Raw genomic sequence first — 23,879 nt, forward strand, 5'->3', positions numbered from 1 at the left:
CCAAGACCTCTCATTTTTTTACTCGTATTGTGTATCTGATATATTTGGAAATGTGCTCTTTGTGCCCGATTTAAATGATGAGTTTGGAAAGTAGTTGGTTATTTGGAGGCATAAAGGAGCCCTTTTTGAAATAAGTGCCATGAGAATCCATATTCCCCCAACTTCTCATCAAGTACCCCACATAACTTGCTTATATTCTCTTCACAGAGTACTTGACAACAAGTGATCCTCCAAAGAAGCAAAATGATGGCTTTTATGATGAATTCCAGAGCCACCAGATGTTCCAAGACGAAGGTCTTTGTATTTATTGTGTGTGCAACTCTTGGGTTTGAGTTTGTCCTTAACAGCAAGCCTTAACAGTTTTCATGTGTGCATAGGTTTTTTACTAATTGACTCCAAAATGGATTATTGAATGCATGCAAGCATCTAACTTTTAGCCTAATGAAAAGACATGGAATTCATAAATGTTCAGTGTCTCTTTGCATCCCAGTATCACTAAATACATTCTCACTTGACTAAAAAAATGCAATACTAAAAGATGCCTAATAAACATTATAACTCCAAACTACTGGTATGTCCCATACTTGGATAAATATCACCCTTTGAACATTGTTCTTTAATATGAAACTAGGAAAGCCTCTTCTTGAGTATTCTCCCTTTTCCATTAAATAACCTCAATTCAGACTTCCAAAGAATATGAATGAAAAGGTGTGGTGTGCCAAGTCTGATAATGCTAGCAAAATGATAACTGTACTCATGAAAAAGCATGACCAACATTTCATTTATCAAACTGGCAATGCATGTTGTAAGATTCCAATGGTTTATGAAATGAAGAGACATGAAATTGAAATACAACCATACATTATCAGCACCCGTATATTATATTAGTAAAAGGGTGACTCTTTATATAAATGCTGTCATTTATTTTCTCAATTTTCTAGCTAGTTTCTCAGAGAAATTTTAGAGTGACAATATAAATGGCTTTTCTTGCTCATTTACTATTTTTTAATATCAAGTCCATCTTCTAAATAATCAAATTTTTTTATTTAGATGTACCATTCAAATAAAAAATAAGCCCTGCACTAATTTAAAAGATTCAATCAACAACATTGCAAAAATGTCATAGTTAAGAACAATTTTGTAATTTTTCTGGAATCATTTGTGACGCATGGTATCAGTAAGATATTAAAAAAATAATTGATATATGGAAAAATTTTAAGCATATGAGGTTGGGCAGTTAAAATTATTTATATAAGATGGGTTTTATTTGGAATAAACTTCTTCCCTCTTGAACTCCACTTAAAATTATTAACTCCTTGATAAAGATTATTGCCATAGTAAGATGCCACACAAGTTGTATGGGTACTCTGCGTAATAGCATCATTTGAGTAGGATTTAAATGGGTGATTGACCAGACTTAATTGCCAATGGCCTTTTTACAAACTATATGCTACCAGTGTCTTACAACTGTTGAAACAGTAACATAACATATGTTGTTTTCAGTTGAACTAGCCACCTTAGTAGTTTATTATCCTGCATTATTCAAATCTTCATTTTCATTCCTCTTTGTGATTAGGGGGTTCACTGTCATTTGATGTGCGTGTCTGTGACTCCTTCCACATTACTTCAGTCTGGAACTGACAATATGATTCAGCCTTTATGCCTTTCTGTTGGTTTTAAAGATCCTGGTATGTCCTGCTTACAGTGCCAACGGCAGCCATTCTTGGGGCACCTGACCTACACGTGGACAAAGGAAGCACCATAAACCTGACATGCATCATCAAATACAGCCCAGAGCCTCCGGCTTATATATTTTGGTACCACCATGATGAGGTAAGAATAAATCACTCCTTTGAAAAGCATAGTTTGTGTGATCAAAAGGGTAGTCCCTTTGTCTGAAGACAATGCCAAGGTGCATGAGGTCAATACCCTGGTTCTGAATCAAATGGAAGCTCCTTACTATCAATAAATATCTATGAAAATGCAAAAATTGACATAATATACCAGTTTCCAAGAAAACGAACTGGAAACATCTTCCTAGAGACCACCCATTAAATTAGAGATGTACCTCAAAATATTTACTTACATGTAGAGATTAAAACTTCTCAGAAAATGCTGGCTATCACTCGTTTGCAGTGAGTGTGGTAATGTGTTATAAATTCTGACACCCATTGTCTTTTATATAAAATTGCTGATTTGTTGTGATGACTTATAGAAGAATAAGAGTGAATGTCGCTATTTGCGTGAAAGAGATGGATATTATTTTTGATGAATACAGACATGGCAATTATATACTCAGATGGAATGGTTTGAAAATTTAATTTTTTAATAAGGACCTACATGATGTCCTATATGAAGCATCAAATACAAATTCTAATTACTTTTTCTTTGAATCAAAAAAACTTTCTGTAAAATGCTTACGCATGATCCCTGGAATGCCATTTCAGATGATGCCCTAGAGAAAAAATTAGAACAATCCAAGAGTTATAATACTGCTAGTGACACTGTGTTATGCAGGAACTGGATAGCTTACATCACAGTGTGCATTATGGAATACAGATAATTAACATGAATATTCCACGCACCAGTTTGTTGAACATGTAGACCTAAAAACATATTGGATGCGCAAACAATTTTGATTGTCAAGATTTAAGTAAATATCCTCTTGCAATATTGCCCAATTGAATAAATTGGGAATTTTGAAATATGGTTTTAATGAAGGATGAGAAATGTGAAATATACAGAAAAGAAATAATGAAGGACGTTCTAGGAATGGTGACTGAGGAGAGGAGATTGTTAGAAAAAAGACAGAGGAGGCAAGAGAGATTTAGGATATCGTAAATAGGATAGGTAAGTTTGATGGAATGAAGGGAGGAAGGAACTTTGAGTGATTGAAGGTAGGCTTATTTTAGCTGTTAGGTTATGTTTGGTTAGTTGTGGCAAGTTAATGTACTATTGTATAGACTGTGTTCATCCAAAACCTACCCAAACTGGTAGAATACCAATTATACGAGGGTCATCCGGAAAGTAGTACCCGTTCGTGCCGCATGAAGTGCTGACGATGCAAGTAGCCGCTGGACGAGGTCAGATAGCTTCAGTGGCTTGTCTGCCTTCTCTGAGCCAAGTTGCGTGACGCTAGCATTGCCTGTGTTGTTTCTGTGATTGTTTACAATGTTTAAAAAAATTGAGAACGCCGCCAGTTGTGAAGTGAGGGCAGTTATTAAATTCCTCAATGCAAGAAACGTTCGCCCATGTGATATTCATCGCCAATTAAAGGAGGTGTATGGAGACAATGTAATGGACGAGTCGTCTGTTCGGCGGTGGTGTCGCAACTTCAACATGGGGAGGGGGAACACACACGACGATGAGCGTTCGGGGAGACCGTCTGTCATTACAGACCAACTGGTGAGCTCAGTTGACGAATTCGTGAGGAACGATCGGCGCGTCACAATTGATGACATCTGTGAGCATTTTCCCAATGTTTCTCGAACAATTGTTCATGAAATTGTTAAACACCATCTGCATTAAGCAAAAATTTGTGCAAGATGGGTCCCTCGCGTATCCCAATGAGCTGGCGGCGAAGGACTATGCAGCAGGAATACAGAAACTTGTCACACGTTATGACAAATGCCTTAATTTGCTTGGAGATTATGTTGAGAAGTAGTTTAAAGTATCCTCTTTCAAATAAAATTTTTTATGTTTGTAAATATTTACTTTTGTGTCTTTATTTCACGAACGGGTACTACTTTCCGGATGACCCTCGTAGTTATACTGTGTATATAGTATATTCATTCTGCTGTACAACTCATCCAGTCATAATGGCATGATTCTATGAGTTGTACAGCTGAGAATCACTCATTCACTTCCTAATTACTCTCGGTAAGTAGGAAGTAATTGATTTTTCAAAAAAATGTTATATAACTGTACAAAATGGTGTAACCATTTAAAATTTTCAGCATATTTACCATAACTTGGATACCAATAAAAACATTCTCATTCTCTTCTCTTTTTAGAAAACTAATCCCACTTAAGTGTGTAGTCATGATAAGATCAGAAAACCATACTATTTTCCATCTTTATTTAAGATTTCTTTTTTTTATTTCGTGATGATTTTGACAAATTTTTTGGTGATCATCGACAAACACTATCATAACTTTATGAACTTCTTCCCTTCCCTTTCTTTTCATTCTGCTCTTGGTTTGGCTCTTCCTACTCTACTCTTTTCATTCATACTTCTCATTAAAATTATCATGTTATCTTATCCTGACCTCTCCATTTTGGAAAAATGGTGAAAATGTCTTCAACTGTACCAAATGACTAGCCTGAAAATGTCTCAATACATTTTTAAATACTTTGGAGTCATACGAGAATTAAAGAGCAATTTATATCAGAGCTATGCAGTTAACATAACATATGGTAAAAGTAAATGAACACTCCGAGAATTGATTTTGGTTTTTCAGCATTACCTTCAAAATAATTCTTTTTAATCTTCACTGAATTTTTCTGAATTAATATGACTTACTAATTGGTGGTATTTGCAATGCTTTGAGGAAGGCTTCCCCTCCATTAGAGTCAGAGTAAGAAAATTCATACTCGCCTAGGCATAATTCATGAATGATCCCTGTGACTCCAAAAAATGTTTTCAAGGTTATTGCAGACCCAACTTTCAACATATATTTAACGTAATGGAATGATTTGGAAATGCTTTATTTATGATTATTACAATTCTTTTTCTTAACATTCAAATTCACTTTCCAACAGCTGTTGAAAATATCTTTTTCAACAGCAGGTGTCTTTCCATGGTGTCTACTCTCAAGGAATTATAATCGAATAGGGATTTGGGAAATTTGATAAAAATTTTGATTTGTATGGTTTTTTGAGAAGCAAGATAAAAGTGAGCTTTGATAGCAAGATCTATCATTAAACTTTGCCCACAAGTGAACCCTCTCCGATTCTAATTGCTTATTTCATCATACATTGAAGTCATAAAAGATGAATTAAAGACATAAAAACTTGGATGTCCACACTCAAGTTTGATAGCAATTGAAGTCATAATATGTAGCACGGAAATAAACCCTCTCAGCACCTACATCCGTAATTAATTCCAAAGAAATAATATCCTAAGCAATAGTTATGAACATTTATGGTGATAACCTTTCCACATTGATATGCTTCAACACTGATGTACATTCCACTTTGAGGTCTAGAATGGATAGATTTAATGCAATGAATTGTGCTTGGCTAATGCAATGGAATTTTTGTGTGGCTTTTATATGCACAACCTCACCCCTGCAATTATGCATTAAAATTCCTTCATTTTTGTCTTGAATTTGATGTTAGTGAACAAATAAATTAGATGATACTCTAGTGATTCTTTGGATTTCACCTGGAAATTTTGTGACACATGTCTTCTTGTTTGTCTTGAAACAGATAAAACGGTGCTCCTCGATTTAAAATTAATAAGTTAAGGAACAATAATACTAAATATATTTCTTATGAGATTCTCTCTTACCAAAAAGTTAAGATTTTTTACCATGATATGTATGAGTAGAATCTTCAATTGGTCTAGCATATTTATTTTCAAGCCACCGGAAGATGCATGTGGAATCACTTTGTACGTACTATGTACAACCCACCCCACCTTACCCTCCATACTTTGTCTGAAGGAGAAAGATCCTCGGGGGAATATTTGGGATCTTCCCAATCCCATCGTAGTTCCTGCCATTGTAATAAGGGTGGTTGATTGGGCTGTTTCCCAATCTCCAATAGAAGATTTACTCCTCACGCCTGTTGTACTAGCCTCAAAATCTAATCTTCTTGGCAAATGTAAATGCAATAAAAGGTTCGGGAAATAATTTGGCAGTGTACATCGTGTTGGTGCTCTACCCACTGCAGTATTTTATTTGCAAAAAGTTCATATTTGATGATCTTAAATGAGTATATCATATTCGTGTTTATTTAATTTTACTTTTAGGAGGATTGTCGTTGGCGGTTCTACGGCAATATAAAGATTGTGTCTGAGCTGAATCCAAATATCACCAGATGTCTTGTAAGCAATGCGTTCTGTTTCATAAGCCACTAACATGGAAATAATCTGTTCATCTCATTCCATCTTCTACCCTTTTAACCCAGTGTGAATGTTTTCAGTTTTTGAAACAGTTTCTGTTACTAATGCCTAATGATTTTTGAATGCCTAATGAAAAATTATAATATAGCATTTTCCCACTAATTAAAACATCACAATGCATGAATGCCTCCCCATTAAAGGAAAATATTCTCTCTTGTAAATAATTTGTAGTCCTCATTTTTTAGTCCAATTAACTCCTAACTTCAAATCATATTTTCTATTTTTGAGTTTTATACAGTTGACCTGATTGGTTTTCATTTTTATGAGCTTAGGTAACTTTTGTCCAGAGCTTTGGGAATACCATTTCATGGAAATGTCTTCAGGTCATAGAAGTTCTTTTTTCATGTCCAGTGCTGCTATGTATCAGTTTATTTCAGATATCACATTTTATTTATTCTGTTATTGCATTCTCTATGTCCTACATTATGTTTCTAACTATGACTTGATGCCTGTTTGAGTGTCATCAATTCTCTTTCCCCTTTATCTCACCGGAAACAACATTATCTGGACTCCTGTTATACATAACCCATGCCCGAGTTTGATGTTACGTTGAAGGTTCTTTGAGAATGAATGGTTCACTGAAATGGAGTGTTTTGAAGTAGTTTTTGCTTCTATTTGAACCCTTGTGGAGGTCATCATAGGTTTTTGATTTATTTCCTCTGCCATAGTATGTGACTTGTATCTCTGCATCAAAAGCAGTATCCTTCTATTTAAAGCTACAAGACATCTCCAGGTTGAGACCAGTCAGTCAACTCTGGTACTGCTTAAATAATTACCAACCTCATCGATGAATCTTTGTTTCTCAATAGTGCGATGGCCCTCACTCATGTTCTTTGGTCTCACATGAATTGATCTGGGATGCCTGGTGAAGCTTATGCTATTGCTAATGTTTATTCCTTTATATTTCCCAATTTTTTCTATACTACAAGTACAAGTATAATTTGCCCCTTGGGTTATACAGTTTATATTACCAATATTATTGATATGTAGCCATAGATTTTTAAACGGTTTGACAGGGTTTAGTTCTATTCTTCTCTTCTCATATCATTTGGTTATTTTATCAAAAACTCTCTGTGCATGGATTGCCACCGTGTTTGTGGCTGTCCTTTAAAAAATTGCCATCTAATCAGTATATATTGTATTCAGTCATGTTTCCAGGTCAGAATGCCCCTCATTTTTAGTATATGTTCAGCTCTTTTACACCCTTAAACATTAGGTGAACATTGTGTTTTCTGATCAACCATAGAGCTGTGCAGGCAGCACTCAAGGAAAGCACTCCTTTTAGGGTATGAGGATTCCAAGAAGGCATTTTATGAAGTGAATTGGGTAGAATTAATGAATGCATTGCAGAAGAGAGGGATATTGGAAGGATAGGCAACTTATCCAAAGCATGTAGAATTCATAGACTGCTTATTGCATGCAGTGGATGTAGAGTTGAGAAATAGAATGTGCAATTACAGATAGAGGGATAAGCCTGGTGGCATGGGAATAACTTGATTTTGGAATAAAAGTTAGCGAGAAATTCAGGAAATGATGTAGTTTTAAAAATGATCAAGCTTTCCTGAGCCGGTCAACGGTTAGCACTTACGAAAATCAGTGTGATGGATTTTGAATGACTATCCATATAAACAAAACAAAGGTTATGAAGTTTTCTAGAAAGAGAATGACTAGGTAGATAGATAGGCACTTGATGGAGGAACCCTGGGGCACTAAGGGTTAGCAGTTGGACACTTTCCATACAACAGAATAAATATACCCTTGATAGTTACATAAAATACAGTAACTTCTTGTCCACTCTTAATCATGTCTGCCATGTGCACTTATATGCAAAAGAGTGAGATGTTATATTCAATCAAAAATGAAATTTTACACTCACACACACCATATATATATATATCTATGGTGGGTCGCAATAGTCCAGTGGGTAGAGCATTTGACTGCTGATCGGAGGGCCCCAGGTTCGATTCCCAGGCAAGGCACTCTGGGCACCTGCAGCTCCACCCAAGCTAAAGTGATTTTTTGGGTACCAAGTCCTCCTGGGAAACCATAACCGGCACAGGGAAAGGAACTGGCCCCCCTACCCTGATATGTGAATTTCACACGCCGTATAGGGCTTAGTACTGGGTACTGGGTGAACTCTACGATCACCTTCGGGTTGATTACTGTGTTTATGGGTTTATATATATATATATATATATATATATATATATATATATATATATATATATATATATATATATATATATATATATATATATATATATATATATATATATATATATATAATGCATACATCACTCCCCAGACTATAAACTTGACGTGGTGGAAGGGCTTGTCCGTTCCGATGACCCCTAGAGCTGTGCTGGCGGGAGTAATAATAATTGCTCCTGGTAGGGTTACCCATGCCAGATAGGTCGAAGGTTAGGAGCCAGACGAAAGGTAGTCCACGCAGCGTCTGTTCCTCAGTGAGGTGGCCGCAATGGCGTATGACCCCAGTGGGGCGGCCAGTAAGTGATGGTGTCACCTTAAAAACACTATTGAGGAAGGCAACGGGAAACCACCTCCATTATCATTCCCAAGATTTAAATGATGGACAATACAGAGATTTTGGGTCCTGGCGACTACGGGGCTCGGCCCAATCGGCCGTGTGTCATGCCCGGCAGCGGGGGAGGCAAGGCTTCAGCGGTTGTCATCCCACGAAACCCTTGCAAGGGAAAACAGGCAGTGGCAGGACAGCAGACACAGAAGAAGGCCACATTAGTTGGAATAGGAACGTGGAATGTTAGGACAATGATGAGGACAGGAAAACTGGAGAATGTTAAGCGAGAGATTGAAAGAGGAAAACTAGATATTTTAGGTCTATGCGAGGTAAGATGGAAGGATAGCGGGGATTACTGGAGTGATAAGTATAGAATAATATACAGCGGCGGGGACGAGAGCCAACGAGGGGTTGCCATAGCATTAAATGAAGAGGTAGGAGAAAGTGTAGTCAACATAGAGCAAGTAACCGATAGATTATTACTAGTAGATATAAAAGCAGAACCGACGAACTTGGTTATTATTCAGGTATACATGCCACCAAGCAACCATAAGGAAGAAGAGGTCGATAGGATGTACAATCTTTTAGAGGACATAATCGCGTGTGTTTCTGCAGGGAAACATTTGATAGTGATGGAGGATTGGAATACGACGCTAGGCAAAGGAAGAGATGGTGATGAGGTGGCGAACTACGGTTTAGGCACGAGGAATGACCGCGGGGAGAAAGCAGTTGAGTTCTGCAGAAGACAGGGGTTAGTCATCACCAACACTTGGTTTAGACACCACAAAAGACGCAGGTATACATGTAAGATGCCAGGTGACTCAGAAAGGTATCAGCTAGATTATATCCTGGATAGATGCAGGTTTAGGAACAGTGTGATAAATTCCCACAGCTTCCCGGGAGCGGATGCGGACTCAGACCACTATTGAGTCGTTATGAAATGTAGCGTACGTTTGAAAAAGATAAGGCAGGGGCGGCGAGTTAGAAAATGGAATGTAGAAGCATTAAATGGGTTGAAAAGGAAGGAATACAAACAGGCGGTAGAGAAAATCATGGAGGATGGTAAAGAGCTAAGTACTATTGAAGAAAAATGGGAAAGTATCAAGAAAGGGTTATCAAAAGCCGCTAAAGACACTATTGGAACTGTTAACGCTAAAAGGACTAGGAAACCATGGATCACGGATGAGATGATTACAAAGATGGATAAGCGGAGAAAATGGAAGAATGTAAACACAGAGTTAGGCAAAATGAAGTACAAAGAATGAAACAATAACTTGAGGCGGGCAACAAATAAAGCAAAATAAGCATGGTGGAAGACGCAGTGCGAGGATATGGAAAGTCTGCAGAGGAAGGGTGAAATTGGTGTGCTGTAGAGCGAAGTTAAATCTTTATCGGGAAGTAAGAAAGGGAGATCTATACTAACAGTTAGAGATAAGGCGGGTAAGGTAATAGTTGACGCAGGGAAGATCCAAGAGAGATGGAAGGAGTATATAGAAGAACTGTATAGTAAAGAACTTCGACCAACAAAGTTAGACATTGAAAAAGAATCTGACGTAGAGGAAGGTAGCTTAGGTCCAGGCATACTCGCCGATGAGATAGAAAGGGCATTAAGGGAGATGAAACTAAATAAGGCTGTGGGGTTGAATAACATTCCCGTGGAACTATTGAAATGTTTAGGAAAATGTGGGAGGAAGAGGCTATATGGGCTAATTTGTAGTATTTATGAGGAAGGAATCTGGCCAGAGGACTTTGTGAGATCAGTGTTAGTTCCTATTCCGAAAAAGGTAAAGGCTACATCATGTGAGGACTACAGGACGATAAGTTTGATATCCCATGCAGCTAAAGTTGTTCCCAGGATCATAAACAAAAGGATAGAGAGTAGGGCAAATGATTACTTAGGGGATGATCACTTTGGGTTTAGGAAGGGGAGAGGTACGTGTGATGCCATTGCAGTAATGAGATTATTAATCAAGAGGAATATAGAACACAACCAGGAGGCATCTGCCTGTTTCGTAGATTTCGAAAAAGGATTTGATAGAGTGAATTGGGAAAAACTAATAAGTATATTGAAGAAAATAGGAATAGATTGGAGGGAAAGGAGGCTAATCCGCAACCTGTACATGTCTCAGACTGCTCAGGTGCGAGTGGGGAACGGGGAGTCCGGTTGGGCATTGTTAGGAAGAGGTGTAAGGCAGGGTTGCCCATTATCACCGTTGCTGTTCAACCTGTATGCAGAGGAAATGATTAAAGAGGCATGGGAAGAACTGGAGGTTGGAATGAAAGTGGGCGGAGAATTCGTAAAATCAGTTAGGTTTGCTGATGACCAAGCTTTAGTTTGTCAGTCAGCCAAGGGGCTGCAAGCATTGCTTAGTGAATTGGAAATTCAGTGCGACAGGTATGGGATGAGAATCAATATTAATAAAACAAAGGTTATGCGATTTTCTAGAAAGAAAAAGGCTAAGCTTAACATGAAAATAGGAGGGCAAAAACTAGAGCAGGTGGAACAGTTTATGTATCTCTGTAGTGTTTTGGACCAACACGGTCAAAGTTGTAGGGACGAAAGGAGAAGAATTGCGCTAGGCAAATAGGCTTTCACAAGGAGGAGAGAGTTGATGACAGGGACGTCGAGTAAGGATGTTAAGAAAAGACTCGTAAAAACTTTGATATGGAGCGTATCTATGTACGGTGGGGAAACGTGGTCATTGAAGCAGGAGGATAGACGTAGACTGGAGGCTTTTGAAATGTAGGTGTGGAGAAGAATGGAGAGGGTGAAATGGACAGAGAAGAAAACAAATGTGGAAGTACTTGGTATGGTGGGCAAAGAGAGGGGTTTGTTGGGGGCAATCCTATGGAGGCAGGAAAAGTGGATGAAGGGGGTATTGACTGGCAGTGGGATGTTGAAGACTGTAATTGAGGGGAGAATGTTAGGCAAATGAGGGCAGGAAAGGAACAGGATAGGGATGATGACGGAATGAAGGGAGGAAGAAAGTACTCAGAGCTGAAGAGCGGTCTAATGTAGAGTAGGATACTGGATTTTGTATTTTGTTAGGAATCACAAAATATTTATTTAGGAGCTGTGTCTATCCAAAAACCTACCTTAACCGGTAGATTGCCTTTTAATTATATATATATATATATATATATATATATATATATATATATATATATATATATATATATATATATATATATATATATATATATATATATCACAATTGTACGGAAAAACTCACACGAGCGGCACAATAATGGGCTGACACAATATAACACAAATAGAATAGAATAGCAACATTTAAAAGGACACTCACACGGTAAATTATTCGAGCTTTCGGCCCTCTCAGAGGCCTTCTTCAAGAGAGACTGCAATCATCCGTGTGAGTGTCCTTTAAAATGTTGCTATTCTATTCTATTTGTGTTATATTGTGTCGGCCCATTATATATATATATATATATATATATATATATATATATATATATATATATATATATATATATATATATATCCATGAGGTCTGTAAATTAAGTAATGAGACTCGCAACACTGGAGGTGCTGGGCTTGGAGGGGCAGCAGGGGAACATGTGATCTGCCTTCAGTATGGGTTTGAACTTGCTCGAGTCATTTGGTTGTCCATGATGATTTTTTTTGGGAAACAGTTTTTTCTATTGTGTTCTCAAAATGAGTGACATCAATTTTGAGCAACCATGTGCTATCAGGTTTTGCTTCAGTACTGGGCACAGTGCAACGAAAACTCTTGTGAAACTTTAGCAGGCCTACAGAGATAGTGTTTTGTCAAGAGCCCAGGTTTTTGAATGGTTTAAGGCATTTTGAAGCGGAAAGCCTTCATTTTCAAGAACCGATGAAAATGTCAACATAATCTACGATCTGGTGTGCTCAGATCGTCAGTTAGAATGATGATTGGGGAAGAGTTGAATTTGGCTCACACCACCATTCATCAGATTTTGGCCAATGAATTGGGGATGAGAAAAATCTGTGCAAAAATGGTGCCAATAAACCTTTTGCAAGACCAAGAGGACATCAGGAGGGAAAGGTGCCTTGAATTTTTTGAATTGGATTTCATTGAAAATGACCCCTGAATCTGGAGCGTATCATTACTGGTGACGAGTCTTGGGTGTGTGAATACGACCCAGAAAACAAGCACCAGAGCATAGATTGGCGCACATCAACCTCTTCAAGGCCCAAAAAAGCAATGATGAGGAAGCCGGAGATCAAATTCAAACTGATTTGTTTTTTTGCTATTCAGGGAATCGTCCACAAAGAGTTTCTATCTCGAGGCCAAATGGTCAATCAACATTTTTACCAGGAGGTTCTTGAAAATCTTCAAAAAAGGGTCATTTGTGTGTGACCAAACATCAAGAACAACCGGGTGTTGAATCATGATAATGCTCCTTGTCACTTATATATATATATATATATATATATATAAATATATTTAAAAAATATAATATATATATTTTATATATATATATATATATATATATATATATATATATATATATATATATATATATATATATATATATATATATAAAATTGAAAAAAGTTATTCTCATTTACATATATATATATATTCGCCATTTGGCGGGATTTCGTGTTTGAATGTATATTTGACCAATGTGGCTCATCTCTTTCTTCTGGCTATGCGTGCCACGAAACGCACTGTTCCTTTCCTGTATGATGTTGTATGAATTCTAACCCACTGTCCTTTCCTTTCCTTGTGTATTGTCTATTTCTCCTTTGGTGGGTGAAAGAGCCCCCTGACGCCATCTCTTGGCTGAAAGAATCGGGGCGCTTGGCGACATATTAGACCCACGGATCTCAGGGTAAATTGACTATCCTCGATAGCTCAAGTGGTTAAGAGCATCCGCCCGGCAAGTGGAAAGATCCGGTGTTCGAGTCCCGGTTGAGGAAATATTTTTACTCTTGTGATCCGTTCGATTCCGCCTTCCCCACCTTTATTGTGTTCGTCCTTTATATGTGTTCCTATCCCTTTTCCTTATATCTGTTTCTGTATATATGAGTATTTATTCGCCGTTTGGCGGGATTTCGTGTTTGAATGTGTATTTGACCAATGTGGCTCATCTCTTTCTTCTGGCTATGCGTGCCACGAAACGCACTGTTCCTTTCCTGTATGATGTTGTATGAATTCTAACCCACTGTCCTTTCCTTTCCTTGTGTATTGTCTATTTCTCCTTTGGTGGGTGAAAGAGCCCCCTGATGCCATCTCTTGGCTGAAAGAATCGGGGCGCTTGGCGACATATTAGACCCACGGATCTCAGGGTAAATTGACTATCCTCGATAGCTCAAGTGGTTAAGAGCATCCGCCCGGCAAGTGGAAAGATCCGGTGTTCGAGTCCCGGTTGAGGAAATATTTTTACTCTTGTGATCCGTTCGATTCCGCCTTCCCCACCTTTATTGTGTTCGTCCTTTATATGTGTTCCTATCCCTTTTCCTTATATCTGTTTCTGTATATATGAGTATTTATTCGCCGTTTGGCGGAATTTCGTGTTTGAATGTATATATATATATATATATATATATATATATATATATATATATATATATATATATATATATATATATATGTATGTATGTATGATATCTATTTGGATGAAAAAATTGAAAAAAGTTATTCTCATATACATATATATATATATATATATATATATATATATATATATATATATATATATATATGCATTCAAACACGAAATCCCGCCAAACGGCGAATAAATACTCATATATACAGAAACATATATAATGAAAAGGGATAGGAACACGTATAAAGGACGAACACAATAGAGGTGGGCAAGGCGGAATCGAACCGATCACAAGAGTAAAAATATTTCCTCAACCGGGACTCGAACACCGGATCTTTCCACTTGCCGGGCGGATGCTCTTAACCACTTGAGCTATCGAGGATATGTAATTTACCCTGAGATCCGTGGGTCTTATATGTCGCCAAGCGCCCCGATTCTTTAGCCAAGAGATGGCGTCAGGGGGCTGTTTCACCCACCAAAGGAGAAATAAACAATACACAAGAGGAAAGGTCAGTGGTTAGAATTCATACAACATCATACAGGAAAAGAACAGTGCGTTTCGTGGCACGCATAGCCAGAAGAAAGAGATGAGCCACATTGGCCAAATACACATTCAAACACGAAATCCCGCCAAACGGCGAATAAATACTCATATATACAGAAACATATATAATGAAAAGGGATAGGAACACGTATAAAGGACGAACACAATAGAGGTGGGCAAGGCGGAATCGAACGGATCACAAGAGTAAAAATATTTCCTCAACCGGGACTCGAACACCGGATCTTTCCACTTGCCGGGCGGATGCTCTTAACCACTTGAGCTATCGAGGATATGTAATTTACCCTGAGATCCGTGGGTCTTATATGTCGCCAAGCGCCCCGATTCTTTAGCCAAGAGATGGCGTCAGGGGGCTGTTTCACCCACCAAAGGAGAAATAAACAATACACAAGAGGAAAGGTCAGTGGTTAGAATTCATACAACATCATACAGGAAAAGAACAGTGCGTTTCGTGGCACGCATAGCCAGAAGAAAGAGATGAGCCACATTGGCCAAATACACATTCAAACACGAAATCCCGCCAAACGGCGAATAAATACTCATATATACAGAAACATATATAATGAAAAGGGATAGGAACACGTATTAAGGACGAACACAATAGAGGTGGGCAAGGCGGAATCGAACGGATCACAAGAGTAAAAATATATTATATATCGATAAATTTAAATATATTATAAAATATATACCGATTCCGCCTTGCCCACCTCTATTGTGTTCGTCCTTTATACGTGTTCCTATCCCTTTTCATTATATATGTTTCTGTATATATGAGTATATATATATATATGTATGTATGTATGTGTGTGTGTATACATATTAAAATTTCAATAATATCCAGAAATCTTTAGAGAGGAATATGCTTGCTCAGTCTGGCCAGTGGACTTTTCACTTCACATCTAACTTCTGTTGATGAAATATTCTCTACCCATCATTCTCTACTACCCACTAATACTCTTTTTGAATTAATGCTTTGTAGCTGTGGAGATATTGAAGACATTCCTGCAAAATATCTCAAGTGGATGATTATGACTAATGATTTATTTGCCTCTGCAGGTCATCAGTTATGATTCCAACCGTGGGGGTGTGAGTGTGATCACAGAGAAAGGTGAAGTGACGACAAGCTACCTTCTCATCCAGCACGCCCTCCTCTCCGACTCTGGGAAATATTCATGCAGCCCCTCAAATGCTGATGTTGCCAGCGTCCGTGTCCATGTTTTGAATGGTGCGTATTTATGCCCTTGCTACCATCTCCGATATCTCTCTTCCTCTTCCATCCTGATCATTAGTTTCGATAACATTCAGTCTCCATTCCCTATGATTCAGGCAAATTCCTAAATTGGCTCTTTAGGGAAGAAGTTTCAGCTGCGTGCGCCAAGTGAGAATGAGGACAAAAAGGCTATAATTGCTTATTTATAATATATGCCATCAATTATTTTGTCGTAAACTTATAACCTGGCTTGTTGTAAAGTGTTGCCAAGGAGATATAACCACAGGAGATAAACTTTACCCTGCAGCCATTTTGCCACTGCCCAACAATGAATGTAATTTCATACTTAACCGCATGCAGTATTTCAGTAGTGTCATATGCATGTGTTTTCAACTATGTATTTATTTACATTTTTAACTTTCTCAGAATATCATCTTGGAAGGAATTATAATGATCAACATAACTAATGATGCACAAAAGTTACAGATGGCAAATTTATTAACACTAGGGAATGAGTTGTCAAAATGATTAGAACAGTCCCTAATGACTACATTCCTTAGCAGATCACAAGAACTTCCTTTTGTTTGCTCCCTATTATTTCCTTCTTCATTTATTTCATAATATCTAACAGCCTTCGGGCCATCTAAGTTGCCTATTATCGTCCTTCCTCCACCTTTCTAGTCTAACATGACCTCCCATCTATCATTTCCTTTAACATTTCACTATTGTTCTGTATTTTATCCACCCACTCTTTCTGCCATAATGTACTTGAGCACATCCCAATCTGTCTCAACTCAGGTAATTCATTTCATTTTGTAAATCATACCCTGAAGTGATAATACTGACCCTGGTTGTTTGTTTGTCCAAAGAAATGGCATACCTGAAGAAATTCTTGCCCATATATCTTATTAAGACTTCAAATAAAGGCACTACCTGTTTCCTGGTTCCCAAGCTTTTAAGATTCTACGGGCAGTTCTGTCAGTGGAAAAAATCTTGAATAATATTCTTCCATTACTTTAGATTGAGATATTCCTGTCAGCATATATCCTCAAATATTTTGTATAGAAACAGGATGGTTTAATTTACTTTCCACCAAATTCTTGCATATAGTTTGGTTAAATAATTCCATCCCCAATGTACCATCAATTTTCCCAGGGTTGTGAAAAGTTTCATCTGAAAATGGTAAACCATGAAGAAACTTAAGTTTTCCTCTGTTTATCATGAACTTGGGCAGTCAGTTTATTACCTGACCAATCACTGACGCTCCAATGCAAAATTTCACTCACAGGTGAAAACACAGTAAAATTTAATATTGATTGGACTGTAATGAGTCTCCTTTATCATATCAGGGTCAAAAAATGAAGGCAAACTGAAAGATCTGGGGTCCCAGCAGTCTACAAGAATTATTTGTAAGAAAATTTGATTGACTTATGGATTCCAGTGGTAATCTTACATTGTGTCAATTGTGTAAATTCCACCCAAGAGCAAGAGAGCTGTTCAGGCAAGAGCAGGCAAAGATGCTGTTGAGTCCACGGTGATTGTTTTCTCATGAATTTTTTAAGGTTCATATGAACAGCAATAATCTAATGAGCTGTTAGGATTACTCTATACCTCAGTTAGCTACAACCTTTTCTCCAAAAGTGGGCATTTCACTTCTACTATTTTTTTGTTTTTAATGTTATTCAATAGTGAATTGTATATTTTATTACATCAGGAAAAAGTTCTATTTCCACATTATTTTTATTTAAACGAAAGAAAAATAATCTGTGTAAGGATTTTATTTTTAACAAAACTATATTACTTTCTCAGTGTTATTTGATGAAATGATGAGCAGCATTACAAGCTTTACAGTCTACAAATAATATAAGTATAATATGTAACATACTATACTTAATTGATTTTATTAAATGGTAGAATCATATTAAATGCCATCGAAATAAATATTACTCAATTTCTAAACATAAATTCTAAAATGTGATGAAGAGGTTATGGGCTGTACTTTTCTCTGGTAACAGGAGAAAGGGGTATCACAGTTTTATAGCTAGACTTTTTCTAGTATGCACTAAACTTTTATTTTTTCTCTTTTGAATTCTACTAATTGAATTGAAGAGGGTATTTTCAATTTCCTCATAGTCATTTCAAAAGAGTGGGCGATGTAAATGGTGAGTTTACTGAAAGCTGAAGGCAATCTGGAATTCAGCAAACATGGATGTTTTTTAAGAGTATTTAACAACATGATGCAATCAAATTTTTAAGAAACAAAATGATCCATCTAATGATTCCATTGAGATACGTTTAAATTGAAACAAAATCTAGCAATGGCATGATGGTCCTCATATTTCCATATGAACGTCCTCCAGTTGTTGGAATCTCGGAACTAACTGCTACAAGGGGTATGATGTAGTTTACAGTGTTTCTTTGTTGAAGCAATAAATTACTCTAAGAATACACCCACTTTGTATTTCCTCATAAAATATTTTGATGGTGATAATACCTGATGGCAAATTACAAGATGATGATGCTACACATTAAAAACTGGATCATTTGAATAAATATTTTATTTAGAAATATTAAGTGAATGCTTGGGGTCACAAGGGGTGTTTGAAAAGTCTATGCAATGTAAACTACTTCATTTTTTGAAGTTAGCCATTTTTATTTTTCAGCAATTTCCTTTTAGGCTTATGTATTTTGCCCAATGCTGCTTCAGTTTGTTGATCCCTTTTGAATAATGCAATTGTTCCAACTCAGCCAAACAGGATTGGTTTCCAGCATAACCTCCTTGTTTGAGTGAAACCTCCTTCTCTTTAGCTATTCCATCTGATTGAAAAATTGATAGTATTTCTAGGAAGCCAAATCTGGAGAATAAGGGCATGAGTTGGAATTGTAAGCTCTAATTTTGTAATTACAACTGCAGAGGAGTGAGAAAATGCATTACTGTGATGCAAAAAGATTTTTTGTGGGGATAATTGGGTACAAATGGTAAAAAATTTAATGTATAACACACCCCTTTAAGAATTTTACCCTTTTCAAAGTAGTCAATTAAGACTATTCTTTGTAAATTCCAAAAAGACAATTGCCATAACCTTCCCAGCTGAAGGAACAGTCTTCGCCTTCTTTCAAGCAGATTGTCCACTGGTAACCCCATTGCTTGTTCTATTCTTATGTTTAAGACATAAAAGGGTGTATCCACATTTATTCCACAATTATGAAACAATGCTTAAATCCCTGTGGCTTTGACAGAAACAGCTGCATACCAGCGTTGGAGCATGTTGCACAATTTTGTTACTGGCCAGCTGTGTTCAATCACAAGGCCAATCTTTGGGATAGGCTTCTCATATCCAAGTTTTGATGAAAAGTATATATGTGTACTATGTAAATTCAGTCAAGATGCCTCTTCAATTGAAAACTGTTCACTTTTGTTTTCAGTGACATAAAATTTCACTGCAAGTGCGTTTTGATGTTGGCATAGGTGGTGCAGAACTTTCTTAGCACCTAAGTCAAATTTGTATTTAGTATCTATATGAAGTACACTAGAAGTGCCTTTCATGAGAATTTCTCAAAAAAGCCATGTGATCTTAGGTATTTCACCTAAGTTATGCTATTGTCAACTATACCAATATCCCTGAGGGATGATGGCTGAAGATTTTGCAACAACAAGCCAGCATTGTTTTGATAAACACAAACAGCCAAAATTGGGGAGAAAATTGTAGGTTGTCATGCACCTTATGATGGCAAAATACCCCATGTTCTTCTACTTCATTTGTGTCTCTGCATTCACATACCACCACATTCCAACCCCCCATCAAAATCAATTGTTTTCTTCCAGGTGTATTTGCAGTCATCTTATCTAACTGATTATGAAATTATCATGCTTCTCTTCATTTACACCTGGATTGCTATTAGATTGATTGGATCAGCTCTTATTTTCACTATTAATATCCTGTCAATCACCTGTTCCATTACCTTTGTCATACTCCACAGTTTTCTAGTTATAACATACCCCACATTGTGTCTTCACCCCTCCCCTAAAGAAAACTCTGTAACCTTCACTTCAATGATTCCGGCATCAATCTTTCCATTTCAACTTGGCTGGGCTTAACATGACTCTAATTACTCTCTCCATCTCTTCGTTAATATTTTCCTCTTTCCCTGTCCCCAGCATCATCCTCACTTTCCTATTTTTGTGTTAGCATCCCTCTACTGTCTCTTCTTTTGAGCTGCCATCAGCTCAGTTGTGAAAGGATTACATATGATGATGGAAATGAAGGCCTCATCCTCATTAATGCCTTGCATTACACTCTGCCCCGTGGGCCAATTCCCATGATTGCGAGGATTCATTACCTCTCTTTTTCATTCATATTTATTTTGGGAAAGATAATTGAGGTAGTTTCTCTTTGCTTTCCTAAATAGTTGTTTTAATGTTAGCATTTTTATAGGCACTGGGACAGTTTTAGTACATCCATGTCATATCATGTGAATGGCAACATTCCTCTTCACCCAAGCTGCAAAAATTAAAACAAACACAGTCTGGGATAAGTCGTGGCGAATGTGTTTTTGGATTGAAACGGGGTACTTTCATTGGATTTCATGACTACTGGGACAACAATAGATGCTGACAGTCACTGTGAGACACTTAAATAACTCAGATGGTTGATTCAGAACTGGAGAAGAGGAATGTTGAGTATGGGTGCACCTAGTGACTACTACTACTAGTGTCTTAAGTTGAAAGAACATTTGGCCAGAAGGTTTTACAGGGATGATTACAAAGTGAAATACGAGGTCCAATGCTTTACCAATCACAAGGTGGTAAACTGCCATGACATAGGAATACAAAAACTGCACCAGCACCCACAAAAGTTCATCAACTGAATCAGAAATTTTGTTGAAAAAATAGAGGTATTTTCAAGCTTTAAATATATGTGCTATTAAAAAAAACCATAAACACAGTAATCAACCCGAAGGTCGGTTTAGTAGGTGATGGTAGAGATCACCCAGTACTAAGCCCTATACGGCATGTGAAAATTCACACATCAGGGTAGGGGGGCCTTATTGAATAAAAATATTTCTTTCTATTTCTAAAAGAATTGTAGACCTTCCTTATGGGATTACCCTCATAGAAACATGGAAGTCCTTCCAAATTAACTGTAGTGAATTCCCCAAAGTCACACCACTTAAAACTAGTTCTCATCAACATTATGTTTGAGTGTGTTTTTTGGGTTTCTAGAAAGTCATCCACCTTGAATATGCCAAAAATATATATAATTTATTGTAGTTGTAGCATTTCAGTGATTCTTTTTAAGGTTCCCACTGAAGTATATGTATTTAGCCACATAAGTTTTCTGCCCAACTACTCAGGGTTTTCTAGAATTTTGGTCAGTTTAAAATGTTAATCCTCTCTGTTTCCTCCCAGGAGAGCGACCTGCCGCCATGCAGACAGGCTCTGCTGGCCTCTCCAACAGCTCATACAACATCCTCACCCTGATGGCCCTCTGCCTCTTCCACTCATTCCTTGTCGAAGAGTTCCTGCTCAATGGTGCCCACTGGGCAGGAAAGGCAACGGGCTCTCAACTGACAGACAAGTTCTGCCAAGATGCGAGGTAATCACTACTGGGGTGGGGACTAGGGTCACCCCATGGTGTTCACGGGTTGTGAGGGGACAAGGGGGGAGGGTCACCATGGGAATGGACTCCAGATCCGAGGACCTCTGAACAATCAAAGCCAGAGTTTGTATGAATGAATTGAAATCTCTTCAATAGAATACATACTATTCAGCCAACTGGTCTTTCAAGACCACGACCCCTGTGTGGCGTGCGTGATAACTTGGAAGTGACAACGGCACAATAAAAAATTCTTCGGCTGGGGGAATAATTCTAGAGTGTATGTTCCATGAATCTGCACTCCCATTTTTTATGAATGTTACTACTCTAGTGTATGAATTGATACTCATGAGAACTATCATTAAAAGAAATGAAAATAATAGTCGAAAAATATCGTTGGTATGGATGTTTTTTGCACAGAAAACAAAAATTGTTACATATGAAAAATGAATTGTATGTTGAATCTAATGTAAAACATTTAGATTGACTTGTTTTCATTGTTACAAAATCATTACATGAGAGAGGATATAAAATTGTTTTATGCAAGTCTATTTCATCTTTGCCACAAGGACAAATTCATCTGTGAGTCAGGCAGCTCATTAGGGATGAAAGTAATCCTGTGTGAGGAGCTAGTTCATCTGCAATGAATTCTCATCTTTGTATGTGATGTACAGTTGATTTGTGCCAAGAGGAAAGAAATTAAATAACCAATAATTCATTAACTTGGTAATAGTCTTTCACTCATGCAAATCAAAATTTCATCAAGCAATGATGGAAGCAGTTCATCTCCTTAAAAACTGACCTACATTGGAGAATGTTTCCACCCTGTTTCCAAGTGAATGAACCAGAAAGGATGAGGTCACCACTTTTGTGTGATGATCATTTGGAGAGACTGCCCTTGTGTGTGGCTCCCTTCCGTTGGCCTGCGATGGGGCAGTGTGTGCTCAAGTGTGAGGGTGTGCACACCTCATCATGTTGTCTGCAGGTCGGACAGCTCAAAGAGGACTATTTGCAGAGGGGGCTGCAACAGTTGCACAAAGGCAGAGGGTACGCTGAAGAGGGTCAGCAGCTGGCCTATTTCATTCTCTTCTTCCTTGGAGACAGGCGAGGAGTGTGAAATGCTCCAAGTTCTACCCTGGGTGATGATGAACTTTCTTGATATCCCCTGGACACATGCGGTATTCATGTCAATGGATTGTAGAATGAGAGGGTAATACCCTCTAAACTAGCAGGTGTCTTGTTTTTGGCTGTTTGAAGGGTCACTTTTTAGTTGTAACCAAAGGTCAGAACTGCATGGGATGGATTAGTCAACAAAAGTAGGTCTCAGTAATTTGTAAAAGGAAGGTAAAGGTAAATATGTATATTCAACCAAATGAGGATGACTAAATAATTAAGGAACATTATTGAATCCAAATTGAAATGAATTGCTGTTCAGAAAGGAAACAACTGAAGATGATTGATCCAGACTCATTCGGAGACTCTGACTAATGCCTTTCTTTTTTTTATTAAAACCAAATGCCTATTTCTTGAGAAACCTGTAAGTTTTTTCCAACACTTCCTGAGTATTGTTGGGCAACTTTTGCAACATGAGTGAATCCTGGAATGGTCTTTTGAATGACTTTGTTTTTAATATCCAATGTGACTCCTTCAAATGGTGCAATACATTTTCATGTTATCTTTTAAGTGAAAATACTATGTAAAAATAAATCTCAGTTCTTCATGTGAATGAAACTGATTCATTTGTTGTTCATGAAACTATGTTTCTTTCTTTTTAAAATATGAAATAATTGGAGTCATGGAATTAAACTGGAAGGAAGAAAAAGCTACTCTCTATGTAGTGAGTGAGATAAATCCTCTGACAAATTTTAACATAATGATGGCAACAATAGATGTAAAATATGTACCGATATATAAAGTTTTATTTTAAGTGAAAGGTTGTAGAAAACTTTAAATCTTTTCGAACTGTACTGTGAAACCTACAATCTGAATGCACTTTTAAAAATGATGGGCTTCACTGTGCTATTAATGCACATCAATTCTAGCTCTTGTAAGCATAGAGATTCCCCCATGAAGCCTCCCATAAAATTCTCAAGATTCTGACAGGCTGTAAATTGAGATACTGAGCAGCTGAGCCCTTGCTAAACTTAAAAAGACAGTATGCACTGTGTGAGAGCATGTCCATGGGAATGTTTTTGTGCATTTTAAATTCATGAGAACCTTGTAATAAGTAGGTGCCTATACATAAACATTCCTAGACAGGATTTTGTATGGCATAACTGGAATTA

At 37.4% G+C, this 23,879-nt stretch overlaps 1 protein-coding gene across 4 annotated transcripts in view; it reads left to right on the forward strand.

Moving 5' to 3' along the window:
• Positions 1–23,518, forward strand: part of LOC139689567 (zwei Ig domain protein zig-8-like) — a 544,387-nt gene extending 520,869 nt beyond the window's left edge. The window contains exons 4-8 of one of the 4 annotated variants that reach the window (XM_071586726.1): positions 208–294; positions 1,706–1,833; positions 5,975–6,049; positions 15,844–16,012; positions 21,408–23,518. In XM_071586726.1, the coding sequence (XP_071442827.1) occupies positions 208–294; positions 1,706–1,833; positions 5,975–6,049; positions 15,844–16,012; positions 21,408–21,598 (650 nt within the window). In that variant the 3' untranslated portion in view covers positions 21,599–23,518. The remainder of the gene's footprint in view (positions 1–207; positions 295–1,705; positions 1,834–5,974; positions 6,050–15,843; positions 16,013–21,407) is intronic. The other 3 variants (XM_071586727.1, XM_071586729.1, XM_071586730.1) reach the window with 3 other exon arrangements.
• Positions 23,519–23,879: the final 361 nt, after the last annotated feature.

Source organism: Hetaerina americana, unplaced genomic scaffold (assembly GCF_022747635.1).
Source record: "Hetaerina americana unplaced genomic scaffold, ioHetAmer1.1.p SCAF_25, whole genome shotgun sequence".
Lineage (NCBI taxonomy): Eukaryota > Metazoa > Arthropoda > Insecta > Odonata > Calopterygidae > Hetaerina > Hetaerina americana.